The sequence below is a fragment of the Arctopsyche grandis genome, chromosome 3, assembly GCF_051622035.1.
Source record: "Arctopsyche grandis isolate Sample6627 chromosome 3, ASM5162203v2, whole genome shotgun sequence".
NCBI classification, from domain to species: domain Eukaryota; kingdom Metazoa; phylum Arthropoda; class Insecta; order Trichoptera; family Hydropsychidae; genus Arctopsyche; species Arctopsyche grandis.
The window spans coordinates 32350948-32371217 of record NC_135357.1 but is presented as its reverse complement, the minus strand read 5'-3'; the positions used below and the strand labels follow the sequence as shown (position 1 = coordinate 32371217).

The window sequence follows — 20270 nt, the reverse complement described above, 5'->3', positions numbered from 1 at the left end:
AATTTCAAAACAGAAAAAAGTGCAACTACAACAGACCAGACTATCGTCTAGGAAAGGTCATCTTTTTTTTGTAAATCCATTCATAAAAGTCAAACTAGCGTGAGCTTCTAGTTAGCCTTTGACTTTCCACAACACCGTGTCTAGCTCAAATCAACCAAACAGTATATCAACTCAATCGACATGACCTTAAGTATTGATCAACAACTTAACGTGTTTTATTATTTGTTTTGGACAATTGCACAGACTTCAAATGCCTCATAAAAGGCAATGTATACATTATCACACAGTTTGCGCAATTAAATTTTACACGCAATATAACCTTGAGATATACCCAGCATGCACAGTCATACTATGAAAGTCTTCAAACCCACCACCCTAGCAGAAAGCATTTCGCAAATAAGTTTGACATTTCATAATCCTTCAAATAATAATATCTGTTTGTAAACTAATACTAGCTAAACTACTATCATGTTTTTAACTTTCATAAAAATCTTTACCCCTTACAAAAACTGTCTACGGTCTAAATTTGAATACCGTGATGATAACCTAAGTTTACACAAAAATGAGTGAAATAAAGATATGTATGAGAGATAATGGGAACGTTATAAGAAGAGGCTGAAACTACCGATGTGAATGATGAATATGACAGATAAACGTCACCGTGTAATACGATGCAGTATTTTCTATTACGTGTCTATTACGATTATTTTTCCACTTATATTGATGACCAAAATGAGCAAAATGGCAAAGTATGAAAACGATCGAATAAGAGGCAAAATTGTTCCTTAATAGTAATCGTAAGTGAAAGTAAGAAGAGGTATGTAATAAAAATAATAACAAAATAACAGATAACACTGTTCGACACGAAAAATGGTTCAGAGACGAGATATGACTTTTCTTATAGATCTATGCCCAGTGAACACGAATCTGGTAATAAAAAATGTTGATTGGCTCAAGATTCGGAGATATACATACATGTGTTTTTTAAATCGCGCGATTTTTCTATATCCTGGTGTTGTTCGGTCGATGTCTCAAAATGTGTCAATTTCCTGTTCAAAATGAATATTGGAATCTATAGTCGGGTATTTTATCTTTCATTTGTAGTACTTTTCAGCTTTCAAATCTCTCTAAGTAGTCGTCCAGTTCAAATCAAAAGTCAAAAGTACGTATTTTCATTTTGGATTTTTTTCCACTGTTAATACTATTTTATATTGAGTATTTTCTATTGAAAAATGATTATTGGGATAGTGTTCTGGCCACACTATTATTTGTTTTCGTTTAAAAGGGTTAATTGGAAGTGTGCCGAGTTTTAAATCGGTAAAATTACGAGCTAAAAGCTCGTACTATTATTTACTCTTATTTACACAAATCTGAATTGAATTAATAGGGATAATATATTAAATTGTCTTTATATGAGAATTAAATAAAATTCCACTTAGAAAAATCATTGTATGTTTCTGTTTTTAATAAACAAATAAATATTTATATAGCATGAATGATGAGTAGAAATACACACATGCCTTTAAGGATACGCCAGCAATCCTTGTAAGGCGAGGAGACATGTACACATGTCATATGTACCTCTTGCATAATTCGATGCACTTTTTGCAACGGCACGTGCATATGCAAAAGTGCATCACGACCGATCGCAATCTGGGATCGTAAATTACGCAGCGTGTGTCTAAGGGGGAAAATCCTGCTATTAATCGAACTCTGACACGTAAAAGGGTCGATTCCATCTCACTGCGATTAGGACAAGAAAGTGTTAAGACGCCGCGTAACTCGGTCGAGACTTACCCAACAAGACCTTCGTCGAGTCAAATATGATTTCGAGTTGCACCACGATTGCGATTTTATTATTTGTAGTGCAACAATGGCGACTGCGAGCCTCGTGTACGAGCTCCATCTCATTCATTTCAATGAGAAAGAACAACTCAGAATGCCGTGCAATATATACATATATTTAATAGTCCGAAATTGAGAAAGAGGGTATCTAATCCAGCGGAAGGATATTCGTAATTCTGTCGCTTGCGACGTTTCGAATCCGATTCTGACGAGTCGTTGAACTCGGCACGAGTCCTTACCGAGAAACGGTTGCCGTTTCCGAAGAATATTATGTATGCTGAAATAAAATTGAAAAAAAAGAGTCGACATGCATATATACACAATGGCCGGATAGACACGTCGACGACTATGAAGAATAAGAAGAGACGTTCGGAAAAAAAAGGAAGACGATCATCTTCGTTTGGAAGGACTCGCTTCGGAAGCGTGACAAATTAGCGGCGGAAAAAATTGCGTATCGCTCGCTAATGGCGGCAAAAAAGTGTCCAAAATTAAGCCTTTGACTAATTTCCGCGTCGAAGTGTGTATACAACAGATGGGTCAAATGTCAGGATTATACCACAATAGATGTAATCTATTTTGAATGCCTTGACCTTTTTGGGCCGAGTCGTTCAACGGTGGTATTGACCGTGTTGGCTAACTATGCACATATGTACATACATGTATACTTGAGTTTTGGAGCTTTACGTGAGATATTAAGCTTTTTATTATACTTCCATTTACACTATATATGAACCATTGTATTTGGAAGTGGCGGAAGTCTAATTTTCAGTTGGAAAACACTGAAGCCAGCAGTATGTTTAGCACCAAGTGATCAATGAGTTCGATCCGCCATACTTCTGGTTAGATTTGGGGGTATTTGTGACTCCAAATCGATCGTTTCTTATCAGAGTTTGCCGATTTTATCTGATCATTGTTGAAACGGTTCCTCAAAATTGGCAAAAAATCATCTTTCCTGCTGTCGCAAATCTTCTGTATTTATTGTGTGTATAATTTGTAAAAATTATGTACAAAATCTAAATCCATAGATGTATCAATGGATTAATTCTGTAATTAATTAATTGTTATTTCGTGTTCTTCAGCTTCTGGAAATACAGTGATTTATGTAATAATAAAATGGTGCATTGTTTGTAATTAATTGTCCAGGAAGGCGCATTGGGGTCTTCCTGTCAAGCCTTCGTGGTATATATCTATGTAAAAAATAAAAATAAAATGTATTTCTGTTTGACTTAATTCACAAATTGATATCACTTATTTCAACCCGATACTTCCAGAAAATCGGAAAAGCAGAATAAACGTATTACAAACAGGCCTCTAGTATTTTTAAATATTCTTAAATGTAAAACATTATATTTAATGTTTTGCGAGATATTTCTCGAAATGAAAGAATAAAAGTGGTCTTACGCCAATTTCCCCGTTCCCGTCAGTCTCACACTTCATCGGATCTAATATAAATGCACAAATTCAAGCACTAGGCCACCAGTAACATGTACATATGTATATAAATTTAATGAAATTAACGAAAACCATTCATAATCACATACATACTTGATAAGTTCGAATCACGACATCAATTAAATTGCAATCACGATATATTGCTTATTCGTAAACAATGATATACTACTACCCTTGAAACTTTGCAATACATTCTAATCTAATCAAAAATACAGTATATGAGAATACAGTACGTTTAATGTAATACGTATGTGCAGTATTTAATCTACATATATATACATAGGTATATAAAATTGAATGTCTATTTTGTCTGTCTGTCTGTCTCGTATAGGCTCTTATACCACTCAACCGATTACGATGGAACTTTCAAGATTTGTTGTATGCATGTCCGGGAAGCTTACAGTGAAAAAAAACGGGAAAAAAACTCTTAATAATAATATTCGTAATTGCGATTTTACCGACGCGAAAGTTTGAAACGCCATTGTGTAGTCAAAGAATTTTTTTCTAAGCACCCCTAGAAAAATATTAAAAAATTCGGGTGTGACCAACCCATGACTTTATCTATGTATTTGAGGAATGTAAGAAGGTTACAAAACAAAATTCGATATTGAACTAATGACTATGATAGCGATATAAATTGAGCGCAAATGTATGGAAACTTGCACAAAACAAAAGTTTTACTTCCGGCTGTCAGATTTTGTTCAAATTTTTTTTATTACTAAAAATCACTATCAGTATTATACTCATTAAATATCAAGAAAATACAAATAATTTTAAAGGTCAAAATAAAATAATGAAATATTATTTAAATAAAAAATACTACTTCCGGTTTACGAATTCTGACCAAAACCCTACCATAGTACCAGAGTAGTGGGCACAACATTTTCGACCTTTCTAAGAGAAAAAAATCCAAAAAATCCCGGTTGACGGATGCTTACTAAATTTTATAAATAACTTGGTATTAAGCTTAAACTTCTAGATATGAAATTTTAGTTCAATAAACCAAAAGGTTTCTGAGAAAAACATAAAAAACGTCGATTATCTAGATTAAAAGTACTACTTCCGGTTCAGATAGAAATATTTAAAAAATATAAGGTTATAAAAATTATTATTTCTATCACTTTTAAAATGGATTCAGTCAGTTGTTTGGGAGATAATTGAATTCAAAAACTTAAAAAAAAGAGGACACCTATAAGAGGAGGTACCATTTCCGGTCAACTCAAAAATTTGAAAAAAATTTACATCGTGTCGATAAGAATTTCAGTAACCGATACTAAGTTTCAGTTCGATAGAACTAACGGTGTTAAAAATATCCCCAAAATACACACACACACAGACACAAACACTCACATTTTTTCTAGATCACGAAAACGTGATCAGTGATCGATTCTAAGTTCGAATCAGTCAAAATCTCAAGTTCGAATTTTCGCATGATCACAAAACTTCGTCTATTGTTACTACGTACATAGATAAAGTAAAAATGGGTTATCATCCTCCTTTTTCCGGGCTTGGGACCGGCAGAAAAGTGGTTAAAAAGGTTTCCCAACCCCACTGGTGGAGTTAAAAATAAAAAAAATACAAATGTTTGAACTTAGAACGTAGAGGCGCCTTTAGCGCTCTGATCTGAAATTTTGTAGCGCCTTTGGCGCACTAATTTTAAATTTTGAATCGCCTCGGGTGCCGCCCGACCCAACCACCCCCTAAAACCGGCACTGGCTCCAACCATCACTTGAAACGGGAACGGGAATTGCATGCCTTATTCTGGCATTGCAACGCATTCGATACTGATTTGACAATGTATTGAATAGGATCAGATAAGATTCACAACATTGAAATGAAATATAAAAAATCCCAAGTCAAATTTCGAAACAGGACACGTTTTGAATACGACACAAAATCCTCCATAGCAACACACAAACATTGAACTGTAGAGAATTAAAATTCATATTGACCCACCAACCTACGATCCATCACACGCCACCACCGCAACTTAGCATTCAAAACATCAAAGCACATCAGATGTCCTCAGAATCATCGACGACTTCCCGAAGTGTGTCAAAAAGTCAATGAAAAATGCACCCAACACGCGGCATTCAACCGGACCGAGATACATATCGATCATCTTGACCGCCACCGTTTATCAAAACGAACACCTTGACAACGACTGTTGACACCGAGACCAAGAAACGATATATAAAAAAAACACACACACAAAAATCACCGAAATCATTAACATACGAATCGAATAAGCGGAGGTTGGTGATCGAAATGAGCGAAATATTTACCCACATACAAAATGGAGTCTGTAAAAAAGTGGAAAAAGAAAACGGTGGTGGTATATTAACAAGTCAATTAACATTAGTGGCACGTTTGACATTCAAGCCTCGCGTATTTATGTATGTATACATAGATATTCACAGGTAAAGTATGTGCGATCGTGCTCGCCTAGACAAATTGGACATTATATGAATGTATACCTGCGATGAGATTTTTATCAAGAAAATCACTCGTGAAATAATCACTTCACAGGTATTGCATGTTTAATCGTAATAGTTAACTCTTGAGAGGTGTTTAATACCTACATACATATATACCTATATATTATATGAGGAATATGCTCCGATGATTTTGTGTTCGATAATTATGTGTTTGTTTGCTGTAAGTGTTGGGCGTTTTCCGGGTCCGTTTAGTGCTAAACAATTACACTGTGTATTTATTTTAATTATTAAAATGTAGAACCACTTATCGTAACGCCATTCTTAGAGTGTTGAGGATGTGTTAAAGTTCAAACGGTCGTTTTGTATATAAACATTTACTCATAAAACTGGCGCCTAAAATGGAAAATTGCAATTTTCGTATGTACATATGGATTTGCTACAATCGTAAAATGTTTTTAAATTAATATTTACTTTAATGATTTCATAAAGATTTTTATAGATACATATTATGCTAGACATATTTGGATATTGAAACATCCAAATCGATCATTTCCTATCAAAGTTTGTCGGTTTATCTGATCCAATTGTACATATAAATTGGCTCACTCACCTATCTATTGTGATAATAATGTATGTATGTATTTGAACATACATACATATGTAAATTGGGTCCATGGCATATGTCATCTTCTCAAATATTTAATAAAATAAGAAAAAATGTATGATAATTCGTATGAACACGTATAATATACATAATATATAGGTATAATGACGCTCTAGAGAAAATCTGTAATCTTTAGTATGGGATTTAAAATCATAGAAGTTAAATAATAGAAAAGGTTGAATGAACAGAGAAGTCTCTAAAAACAAGGAATTCTCTTAAAAAATGGATACTAAATCAGATTTTAGAAGAAATCCAAAACAGCGTCAGACGTAACCCAATCTTAAATAGGGCAAAATGTTTTCTTACTCAAATGCTGTATACGATATATCAAGATTTGGATTTCTACAAAGCAAAGTATTTTTGCAAAAATCATAATCGTTTATTTTATTTGATTTAAATCAATCAAGCATGCAATCATCTAGCCTTAACAGATTGCTCCAAAGCGATGAGTCGTGTATACAGATTATGGATTACTAATTATATATACAGGTATACACCCATATATTAATATTTTAAACACGACATCTATGGTCAAACATTATACAGAAGTATTGTAAATATTATACAAAGCAAATATAAACAGCGATCCACACATACATATATGGACTAATTTGCAGCAAATTTTACAAATCAGTGAAATTCGAGATGTTAAAAAACTATTGCCAATTTTGTTGGAAACGTTTCAATGAAAATCAGATAAATTGGCAAACTCTGATAGGAAACGATCATCTTGGAGATACGTATCCAAAGTCTAGCCGGCAGCAACCGGTGGGATTGAACCCATGACCACTTTGTTCGAAAACATTATATGCTGCTACTATAATATAGTAATAAAATATTATGTATTTATATAAGTTTAAATTTGAACCATTGTGGCATTACAGAAGTCCCTAATGCGCCGTAATGGTCGAAAAAATACAGAGATATGAGAAAAATAAAAATATATAAGTACATACATTTGTATACAATAACACCAGCATATAATGCTGCTGGTTTTTGTATATTTCGACAAATTAAGATTGGTCCATAAAATTCAATAATCAATTGATTAGTATATTTAACAACTAAATTAGTTCTAAATTCAGTCGTTAAATCACGTCTAAAGATCAACTCACTATATCAAGATACAATCCTAATAAATATACATATGTACATATGTAGATTTCGTTTTGTAAATAAGATCCAATGTCTAATATTTTGACAGCTTGTGCGTCTATATATTCGCATGGATACTTCAAGTGAGTAAGTAGCTCACTTTAAGCCGAGGAAGAGAGATCAAGGTGATAAAATCTTAAGTAGAAAATGAAAATACTAGTAAAATACGAGTCCAAAGCGATAAATAAAGAAATCAATATACTAATTCGACAAAATCAAATAAAAACAATAACTCTGGATCATTAAGCGGGCATAGGAAACGACCGCATTGCGAATAATAGGCTATCAAACGTAACAACGAAGTGCAGTTTTTAACATTACGGAAATACATATTATAATACCTACACGTGAATAAGTCACGAAGCGTTAAATTGGAAACTCGTTCAATTTTAAACACCAGAAACCCACATATACAATACGAGTCGTGTAGGAAACGAGAAAACACGCATTCAGAGCGATCGTTACAATTGCAATGGCTACCGACGCGACGGCCATTTTGAACGACACTTGGATCATTACGCGATTCGAATGCGATCGAAAAACACTTTTCCCCGCCGAATCTGAATAATCTCCGTCGAAATCGAAAACTCATCTCAAATTCAACGGTTTCTAGCAATACCCTCCTGGCATACAGAGCGGTGAAACCTCACGATTTCGCGTAGAGTTTAAATCGATCGGTCAGATTGCGAATTCCAAGATGTCGTCCGTACGGTTGTTCTTACGGTTTGCATACACCTCTTTTTCACTCCCCAGAGATGTAAATTAACGAGTTTGAATTCCGATCGGATTGTTCGAATGCTTTGGATAGGTTCAGTCAGACCAATCAAGGTCGTTCGGTTGTGGGATATTTGCAATTTTAAAAAATATGTTTGCTTTTATTGTACCTCTAGATTTAGTCTTGTTACGGTTGTAATGGATTACCTTGAAGATTCGTTGAATATTGGGTAGTAAATTGTTGATTAATTAATTATTAATTTGGACTAATTGTATAGTTGTTTACAAAACGGTAGTTTATTATGGGTATTTGATATTCATAGACGAAACTATACATCTTGGTAAAGGTTAAGTGAGTGTTAGCTTTAAAGTTCAAAAGTAATCATAGGCTTGCTCTTTAAGATAGGTATGTACTTACTCAAATGCAAAAACAAAGTTTCTTAGATGATGATATTTTGCTTATTAACAGAGGCGGCTTGTGACTTTAAAAACAGATAGGGCACGGGGATGCTACACTTTTTTTTCTTAAAAATTGAACTTAATATATTTTTGGTAACATTTTATGCCTTTTGCAAATCATCGACTTCGTTTATTATGTGAAAATAAAAAAATATATATTTAATAATAAAAATTAAATATTTGACATACTGTGATTGACAATTTAAGCAAAACTTTTAAATAATGGTTGAAATGTCGAAAAACATTGACAATGTTGTATATTTTTCGTATTTTATAGACAATATAGACGACCGGGGCTGGAGTATTCTGTAAAAGTAAAAAGCGGCCTTCTGTATACGGAAAAAGGGATCATTTTTCTCTGCCTCCACTGACAGTCAACACTTTACACACAGTACAAAATGTAACAGTTTAGCCAGCAGCATGTTTCGGTGGTTGCATTGATACTAAGCACCGAGAGGTCGCCGGATTGGATCCCATGAGCTGATCGCGATTGAAAATAATTTATTCTGAGTATAATTTTTAATGTTTCTGATCACACTTGAATATTTGTGATTCAAAGTCGATCGTTTCCTATCAGAGTTAGCCAATATATCAGATCTCATTGTTGAAGCGGTTCCCCCATCAAATTGGCCAAAACCATCCTACCGACTATGTCACCACTATTTGAATATGATTTCAAAAATTTACTATCTATAACATAGATGTCACGTTTATTTTATTTTACATAGTATTTGTATTATGCTTATACGTCACTGTGGCTAATATTTAAATTAATAAACAAAATGTGCCAGAGTATCAGGCAAACAGAAACTGGTGACCACGGGACTACGGTAGATAAACGACTGCCCCAAACTTAATTAGCGGGAGCGGGATGAAGAAACACTTTTTGACTCTTCATGAATCATGAATAAAGACTACATAGACGTCACCCAGATTTAAAATTTTTGAACTTCAAACGCGTCTTAAACGATATTTTATCTCTATCTTAATGGCGGAAGATCCATTTACTTATATTGTTGACCAAAATGAGCAATATGGCAAAGTATGAAAACGATCGGATAAGAGATCAATTATCCTCTAATTGTAATCGTAAGTGAAACGTAAAGGAGGTTTGTAAAAAATATACAAAGTTTATTTTATATATTGTGCCCCAGTTGCCCTTAAAGACTAGCCGAGCCGCTCCTGCTTATCAGTAAAGGGTAAATTGAATACGACGTGTGATTTCAAATTGACTTAAAATATTTATTTATATTTCTTTCTGAGTACTTGAATGGATACTTCACAAATATGGTGATGCATAGCGTTAGAATATATATGTATATTGAAATTAAATATACAAAAAGATTAAAATCATCAAACAACAAAACAAAAGACTCGATGATAGGGAAAATCCCACAGAACGTTCCTACAAAAGTGGAACTTTCTTCATCGGGCTATTTGCCAAAGTTGGCACGAGTAAGCGCAACAAGAAATCAACATCTCGAAAGCAACCTTTATAACATTCTCCAAGACCTATCCTTATAAATGGAATGAAGCTGGGCTAGTGCACGTTCCAAAAGCAACTTTCATCTGAACTGTGCTAAATCAGACACATAATTATCTCGTCGTTAGAAAATTGGCAATAATTACGCGGTCAGGAGAATAAAGTTACTCACCATAGTCGCTGAGTTCCTCGTGAGTGTCCTCGGCCACGTCTCTTTTGTAAACCACGTGCTTGGCACCTTCGAGAGCTTCGATCAGAGCACTTCTCACATTCACTGCTTTCACCTTAACACCGCTCTCTTTGGTCTGTCTTCGAGCTTCTTCTTTGGCCCTGTCGTCGTCGAACACGACCTCTACGCCTTCGTCGTCCATCTTATTGATACCCTTCTGGTAAACTCCTGCAGATGTCGTGGTAGCTTCTTCGGCTTCTACCGTCGACGAATCGTCTGTTTCGTAGTTGCCCGCTGTTGTCTTAGCTACCGTCTTGGACCTTTTGATAGGTAGGCCCGTGTCAATGGAGACCATGTCGTCTTGGTTTGGGTCCATGAACATCTCGTCGTCTTGGTCTGGAGGTAAAGCCTTCGAAGGCTTGGGCAGAACGGCGCTCGAGGATAAAGTAGATGGCAATGGTTTTATGACTAGGTCATGTCCTATTGATCCTTCCTGCAAGTCAAAAATAAAACAATCAGAAACATTGATGATCCAATTTTAAATTAAATTACATATATATTAGTTTCGTTCACTTTTGAGACTAAATATATTAAATATATATTGATTGTGAATCAGAGATTAGAAGCAGGGAAAAGAGAATGGCAAATATTAATCATATATTTATCGTATTGATATAAACCTGCCTATGTTATTTATTATACTATAAATTCAAAGATAAGCTCACAATCATGTAGGAATACTCAATACATTGTAAATACATTACAAAATAATAAACAGCGGGCGTTTTCCAGGTCATCAAAGATAAAATTCATCTTGAAAGTGTTTATGCGAATTGTATATAGTAAAGTTTCGAAATGTAATTGAAAGTGAAGGAAGAACATTCACCAAAGTTATTACACAAAAGTATGAAATTAATCTAGGCATCTTGAAATTGATCATTTAAAAAATCCAAATAAGATTCTAAAGTAGTACTTGACATAGTTTTAAAATTATTAAATATTATTTATATACTGATCACACTTAAAAATGCACATTTATTAGATCTATAATTGAATGCATCAATGAAAATCCTTTGATAACTGGAAAAAATTATCAAATAAGTTAATACATATATATATCATAAATTATAAATTTAGGTCATTGTGGTGCATTAGGTTCTTCCTGCAATGCCATAAAGGTCCAAAACTTTTTAAATAAAATAAATAGATACGATATCAATTATTAATTATATGTATAGCCATTTAATAGCTTAGTAGAGATTGCAATTTACCGTCAAATTTCATAAACCGATTTTCTTTACAACCGGTTTACCGGTAAACGAAAAATATGGATAAGATGTGTTTAACTAATAATGTGATAACTAATGTGTTTACTATTCCTAAAAACGTTAACCTAGATTGAGTGGTAAATAATTAAAAAACAATATTATAAATGCATGAAAGTAGATTCATAACAATAAATAAATTTTATTTTTTGTTTAGCCAATCATATTTATTTATTTAAAGTTTGGACCATTTGCAAGTTTCGATCATTATTTGAAACAACCGTCTGATCTCAATCCAATTACAATTTGATTGTTCTGTATTGCGATTGAATTTATCAATTTAAAATTGCCACATTTAATACTGAAAATAAAAAAATTCCACACAACTTAATCAACAATACGCCATTTGCAAAGACTTTTAATGCGTGTATACGTACTTAATTCACGATAAAAACAATGTCCGGTAAATACCGATGTTGAAATTTTGTCGATTTACCGTTATTGCAATCCCTATTCAATCATTAATCCAACTTACGAAAAACATCATTTAAATCGAATTCGCTCACACAAAACAAGTTACATTTAAACCGGAAGAATGACTCGCAACCGTGAATCGGTTACACTTGACGATGACGCTAATTGACTTGTTACAATGATCGATCAATTCCGATACATTATACACAAACACAAACACACATACTTAAGTTGTATAATAATTCCGTCCAATTAAAAAATGACCGTGATAGTTCGACCGTTATATTATTCGTCCATTAAAATAGTAGACCCGCTACAAATAATAATAAAAAAAAATGATAAAATGACGTGATGATCCGCACGACAGTTGATAATAGCCAAGATTGGAACGTGTGAGCAAAAATGGCGAACGCGGAAGGAAGACGGCCATTAAAACGAGAGTAAAAGTGAATTTCTTGCAAACCATTCGAGTGTATCGTATCATCCAGATACTCTCAACTCACGTCAATTAAATAATAATTAATCGAACAACATAAACAAATGATACACGCACACACTCGAGTGGGAGAATATATATCTCTCTCGAGAGAGAGATTGCATCGTAATATGTGTGCAATCGGTGAAAGCGTTATGTCACCATCTGCAAGTCAAAGGTTAGGTCATATGCTGTTTTTAATCGATTGACGATGCATTATTTCATGTGTGTTTTAATGAAGTAATTTTATTGCGGTTCTCTGTCCGAATACGTCTATGTACTTAGTGCTTAGAGTGGCTATGGGAAAATGTGAGGTTGTTATGCAATTGTGCAATATTCCATTCAACAATGATGAATGTGCCTTATTAGTTGGCCGAGATGCACATTAAACTGTGGCGATGTACTAAATCTATTTCTGAGCACTGTGAGACGAGTGGATCGTTTCAAGTGAGGTATGATTTTAGTAAAAGTGAAAAGTTTACTTGCTTTGGACTATAATTGAACACGAGCTTGGGTACAGTGAGATATTATCTGTTAAAAGGAAATAGTTGTAATCAATTTTATCTAAACATACAATCCTTTAGCTATGTTTGTAACTAGATATAATATTTGAAAGTGCAATTTTCAGTTCCAAAAACACTATTTCTGTTTGACTTAATTCCACAAATTGTTATCAATTATCTTAATTCGATGTGTCCAGAATCTCAGAAAAGCAGAATAAACGTACTACAAGCCACCAGTGTTTTTAAATATTGTTAAACGTAAACCATTCTATTTAATGTTTTGTGAAATATTTCTGGGAATGAAGAAAAGTGGACTTTTACCTGTTTCAAATATAACGGCACATACAGATTTTATTATTCCATTAGATACATTGACAAAATAGCGTCTGCTAATTTTAACTCAAAGAAAATATAAGCACTTTGCAGTGTAAGGAATGTTTGATCAACATTACGTGAATATGAGTATGCAATTTCTTTCCTCGGTGTTTTAAAATGAAAAAAAATCCTGTATATTTTAAAATGAAATCAGTTAGAAACAAAGGTTAAGGCTTTTTACATTATGTGTGGTTTTTTTTTATACAAATAAAATGTACTATGAAATTTTTAACATGGAACTCGTATTTTTTTTTAATTATTACTATAATTAATAGTGATTATTTTTATTTTATTTTTTAAAGAATTGTCTACTTTAAGTTAATTAGAAAAAGACAGTAAACAGATACAGTGCAATAAATTCAATGCTACATAGAATAGGAATACAAAAATTATCAAAAATATAGTTGTTTATGTTTATTTATTTACATATATTGTCTGGTAGCCTGCGCTCATCATTATTTTCATAATTGAATGTGTGTATGAGTGGAATTTTGATATTTTCTCTTCCATTTGGGCCTTGCAGGAATGTTTTGTATTTACATCTGGTTTCTATATATTGGTGCTGGCTATTCAAGACATTCCTTACTTTATATTTTATTATTTGATATTTTTACTTTATCTGCTATTATTATAATAAATGCCTTAGTTTTTATGATTATGTATAAATGTATATTTGTCTGTGTATATATTTTTCTCATCTATCTGTATTTTTTCGAACATTGTGGCACATTATGGACTCCTGTAATGCCACAATGGTTCAAACTTAAACTTAAATAATATAAATAAATATGTAGCAAATCCAAATAGGTATATTTATAAAGTTGGGCAAAAAATACCAGCACTTAAACCACTAAACTATGCATTAAACTATCTATTGATATCAAAACCATACATTCCATATTAATTTCATGCAATTCAACGGTCATCGACTTTAGAGAGTCTTTAATTAATATTATGTATTAGATGTATTGTAAGCATTTATAAGAATTGTAAATAGGTTTTTGAGCTCTTTTTACTATTATGCTGTACATTAACATTAGAATAATATAATACTATAATTACTAACCAAATTAAATTAAAATTGTAAAATAGAAAATGTTCAGTAGATTAGTAGCTATTAAAATAGATATAAGATGTATTGTGAACATAATTTCGTAATAATAAAAAGCATTTAAAAATCAAAATCAATCACTAAAAGTTGTTGCAATTGGAAAACTATTAATATATGCATAGAAAAATTGTACCCAAATTTCACATTCACATTCAACATTCCTCACAGACAATATGCGTGTTCTTTTTTTTATTTTCATAAGCATCAATCAATACTGATTTATAATCCACAAACCAATACTTTTTTTTACACACTGTGCAATAACGTAAGGAGTACGCAAGCCCGGTGTTAATTTTCCCATCTGGACAACAACAATGGTTGACCGCACGGTTTCCTAACCGCGTGTGTCCGATATTAATTTCGGTCTTATTTTTTATTATTATTTCACTGACTTTTTGAAAAGCGCTCGGCTCGCACGAAATCGCCTCAGTTATTCAGGCTAAGCAGATTTTTATCTGGTGTGAAAAACTCGGAACGGGACACAATGGCAGTTGCTGAACGGCCAGCCTCCTTGACCCACATCGGACGAGCATTGACAATAATAATCGAGTGAAAAAAAATCAGCCATTTAATTGCATATAAACGGTTCTCAAAGATAGACTGTCCTGAAAGGCGATTGGGAAACAGCGATGATGAGTAATTGGCCCGTCCCCTATCACGCGAACTGGTCTGTAATGAATGGACGCTTGTCAGATGTGACGGGAAGTTTCCCACCTTGTCTTTTGTCTCGATTGCTGCTACCTATCAATTTGTTTGTCGTTGAATGGATACTGTGATGTGTAGATGTAGTAGTTTCTCATGGAAAATTTATTAATTTATGAAAAAAATTGATACCCGACACGACGAAGATAGACAAAACGTGATTTCTACAACAAAAAGTACTCTCATAACAAAATAAACACATATAATATTTTATTTGTTCAATTGCTTTCTTAAAATAACTTCTTATTGAATACTTATCTCGCAGATAACGCTCATTGAAGAGAAGTACTTTTAGCAGTGAAATGTCAGATCTGACATATTTGGCCAAAAATCAATATATGTATATCGTGTATTACCTTACAAGAAGCTACACGCCAAATTAGAAATTTATATATACATATGAGAGTTAAAACTATAAATATTTATATATTAGAGATAACGAGAACCTATAGAGCAAATTTTATAAAATATAGAGTGAATTATAGGCGTTTAAACAATTAAAATCTGATATGGCCATATCATAACGAACAGGTTGAAAGATAGGTTATAGTAGCTTGCTAGAAGATCAAAACGTCACCGTACCCAAAATTGTGGATATTTGATACGCATTGTATACTATATTTTATCTCCAACGTAATGGCGGACGATACATTAACGTATATTGATGACCAAAATGAGCAATATGGCAAAGTATGAAAACGATCGTATAAGAGATAAGAGATATAAAAATTACCACTAACACGAAAACCATGTGAACTGTATAAGAGGTATGTAAAAAAAACTAAAACGTTTAATGAAGTTTGTATTGTATTTGTTTCAATATTATTTCATTGCATAAGTTCATGTCATGTATGAAAATCGTGCATAAACTTATGCAATCATCTAATAAATATACATATGTACATATGTGATATGTTCTTTTGTACCTCACTTTTTATATATTTCAATATTTTTAAAGTATCTTATGTATATGTATACTTTTATATTGTAAGTCATTTAATTATTTTAAATTAGTGAATTGTTATTTATATCAAATTAAATCAATCGGCTTTTGTGTTTTGTTTCACAGCAAAAAATACATATAACTATACTTATTAGAATTATAGAACAAGTTTTTTTCCAAATCCTTCTCTTGACTAAATTTAAGAATATAATCAAAATTTATGAATTAAAAAACATACTTTGGGGATAAAAATAATAACTATACCTACATAATGTTATGCTATATATTTATATTTATGAAATAAAGTTAGTACTTTTGCAATTTTTGGATATAAATTATATATGTATTTTTATCGCTTTTTACTTTATCAACGAAAAAATACTGGAAATAAAAAGGACCAGTGTAACAACAAAAAATCCAAAATCAGCTTTATACCAAAAATACGTTTTATATGCTAACGACAATGTTATAAAATATAGTCTAATTCCTTAAAATCGTTTTTTTAAGAGTTTGTATCAAAAGAAAATTTGTATTTACTTATACAATGTATTGACAAAAACCGATGTATCTCAAAATCTAAAATAGCACGTTTTTGAATTCCTTTTTTTATTTCCGGTATTCATATGTATTTTATAGAACTGTAAAAGCTTGAAAATTAATAAATCCTAATTTTACCCAATAAATCCTATATGAAAAGGCATTTAATCAATCCTAAAATGAAAGCATTTTTTTTCATTTTTACTCATTACGGTACACAAACGCTAGAATTTACCAAATTTTCAGGCCTTTAACATACATATGTACATATATAAGGACCTGTATTTATTTCGTTTAATTTGTTCAGTAAATAAGTAGATGATCCGTGAGTGATATAATCGGTCGCTAAACGCATGACTAGTGTCTGTTTATCAAAGAAATACTCAAAACCATACGTTTATTACTGACCTTTTATTTTTATCTATATAGTACACTTATCATCATTATCATTATTCACAGCTTTTCACCATCCACTGTTGGATGAAAATCTCTAAAACACGCTTCCATTCGTCTCTGTTTGAGCAACTCTCATCCATCGCATTCCACACATTTTTCTGCTTTCATCTACCTATCTTCCCTATAACCTTCCTTTTACCCTTTGATTTTGATTTTTAAATGCTTTTTATTATTACGAAATTATGTTCACAATACATCTTATATCTATTTTAATAGCTACTGATCTACTGATCATTTTCTATTTTACAATTTAATTTAATTTGGTTGTAATCATAATGTTAATGTACAGCATAATAGGAAAAAAGAGCTCAAAAACCTATTTACAATTCGTATAAATGCTCATAATACATCTAATACATAATATTATTTAAAGACTCTCTAAAGTCGATGACCTTAAGCACCTTTTACCCTTTAACATTCTTTCGGGTACCATTTGGACACTTCTTTCGTGCATCTATCGTCTGTTTTTCTAGCTAACGTAACCCATCCATTGTCATTTAAATTTATATACTCTCACCATTACATCAACCACCTTTGTCATACTTCTAACCCACCTATTATATTTTCTATCTCTCCTCGTTATGCCAAACTGTTGCTTAATTTTGGTAAAAATTACTGACCATTTATTGAAAAAACTGACCATTTAAATTGTTGCCCAGAAGAAGTACCAAAAGATTTTATCCATTGCGATCTAATCCTTACAGTATTCATTATGGCTAATATTCTTTCCAGTCATACATATGTATATTACAATAATTAAAAAAAACTTCAAAACCAATAATTATCACTTCAAGGCATTTACTGAGGTCAGACCTTATCAAAAAATACTAAAAAAGATTCCGATTTCGAGCGATAAAATTACAAGCCTTAGAATCTGGCATTGTTTAAAGAATAGTACAAATGTACTTGAAATACATAATTACAATGTAGTCCGGTCACGGCCGACAATTTTGTACAAATTACCAATCACGTATTGCAGACATTAGTTCATTTATATCAGGACAAGATCTCACCGACACTTTAGATTACATCGCAGATCGTGAGAAAAGATCATGCAAAAAAAAAATTCCACTGAAACATCGACATACAAATTGAACTCATCGAAAGTGAAACGAATCGAAAATTTCCAATCGTGACAACAATTGAATTAATGTCTCAATTATTGACAATACTTCAGATTGCTCAATATATAAATAATAATAAATGTAAAATACAAGACTGAAAAGGATTGACGTAATGTTTGATTGGCTCTCTTTTCACTTGACACGTGTCGACGAAATTTTTTCGGCAAGCTGTCGATTGTGTTTCGCAATCGTGGCCGATTGCAAATGCAATTGATTTGATGCACCCGTCCGTCATCTTGCATAAGACTGGGAGATGTGCTGCAACCGATTGTGCAAATGATTGTCAATCGACGACGACAATTAACACCTGCGGTCGTAATTCGTGATGGTTATAATGGACGTAACGAGCCCGTCAAAATTGACGGTTAATGAAATCATGATACACTACAATGACATCGATAAAAAATGCATCTAAATTGCATTGATTGTTTTAAATGAAAAAAAAACAGGCGAGATCGACAATCGGTTGGTTAGTTGAAGATTTCGGACAATCAATTGGGTAATTTATTACATTGGTGATCGCAATGGTTCATCGTAGATTTAAGCCTGTATTTAATTGTTTGGTAAATTAAAATGCTTTTGGTCATTTGTTATAATAAATGGTCAACAAATCAAATAAACGGCTAGTGCATTTAGGTCAGTAAAAATCATAAAAAAGTCACTTATATTTATGTACATATATTGGACAGTATTTTAAATTTAACAGCTAGTACTTATGTACATGTTCAGTTTATTGGTAATTAAATATATATTATATGAAGTTCCATCATGCAATTATGTAATGATCTATAATTAAACGATTGTTTAAAGAAAACGCGTGATTTTATATAATGGAAATTTTAAAAGCTACTAACTGAATATTTACCAACTTTGACAATTGTTTTATTATCGTGCGGTCTTTTAAATGTGATTTCAAAAACGATTCAAACATAGCTTAGTACATATATAAATATCGTAGGAAACGCTCTTTGCGATAGAAAAATCACATAATGTGGTTTTTATTACTATAATAATATTTTTCATCCTTTTGTATTGAAAAATTCTGCTTTTAAAATTGCATGAAAATTTTCCGGTAAAATTGTAAATTGAATGGTCCGTTTTAATCCATTTCCTCATACCGAGCATTATCTAAAATATTCTGAGAAGTAATTTTATGCCAATTTGAACAATTGTAATTGCATAAAAAAAATGTAAAAATACTTAAATTTCACTTTGAAGACGAAATTAGAGAGTGACTCCATAATATATATGTACAGTTATATTATTTGATTTGAAATATTCAATTTTTACAACCTTTTTATTAGCTTCAATCGTTGAGATTCTGCCCGTCAAAAATTTATGAACTGACTTTGAACCACTTTATCTAACATTCAAGTAAAATAATTATATGAAGCTGGGGAGATTCATGATTAACAAAGTCATTAAAATTTACATCAGAATATTGTTGAGCGATGACAGCTCGTTTTCCGTACGCCTCTTTTTACCACCCCTTTGCAACTCATTGAAATAGTGGTAAAGCTGCTTTTTCACTCTCATTTAGTCTGATCTCATTCAAACTTAATACTTAAAGGTTTTATACTTTCTTATGTTCCTTTTTTAATTCACTAATATATTATTATTTATTTATAATAACAATTTAGAATCAATGTGATAATACTAGATGTGATTAAACGAATTAAAAAAAAAAAATCACTGACCCATTCATAATAAGCCCTCAGACGAATTTATTACAAGTCATCAAAATCGACAGCCAATACAAAATCATACATAAGACACTATTATATTATATAAGTTGAACGAGCACAAGTTGCGAAATAGGTCAACTTAACAGCGCACACTTTGCATAATGACCGTTTTGCAATAAAACAATAATTATTATTATGTCGAATTTCGACCGCAGTTACGAAAAACGTTTGAGGTCATCTC

At 32.2% G+C, this 20270-nt stretch overlaps 1 protein-coding gene across 2 annotated transcripts in view; it reads right to left on the bottom strand.

The window, feature by feature from the left end:
* The window catches only part of sona (sol narae metalloprotease), a 92568-nt gene that overhangs the window by 48021 nt on the left and 24277 nt on the right, over positions 1 to 20270 (bottom strand). For both annotated transcript variants that reach the window (XM_077426902.1, XM_077426903.1), the window contains exon 3: positions 10383 to 10872. In XM_077426902.1, coding sequence (XP_077283028.1) covers positions 10383 to 10872 — 490 coding nt within the window. The remainder of the gene's footprint in view (positions 1 to 10382; positions 10873 to 20270) is intronic.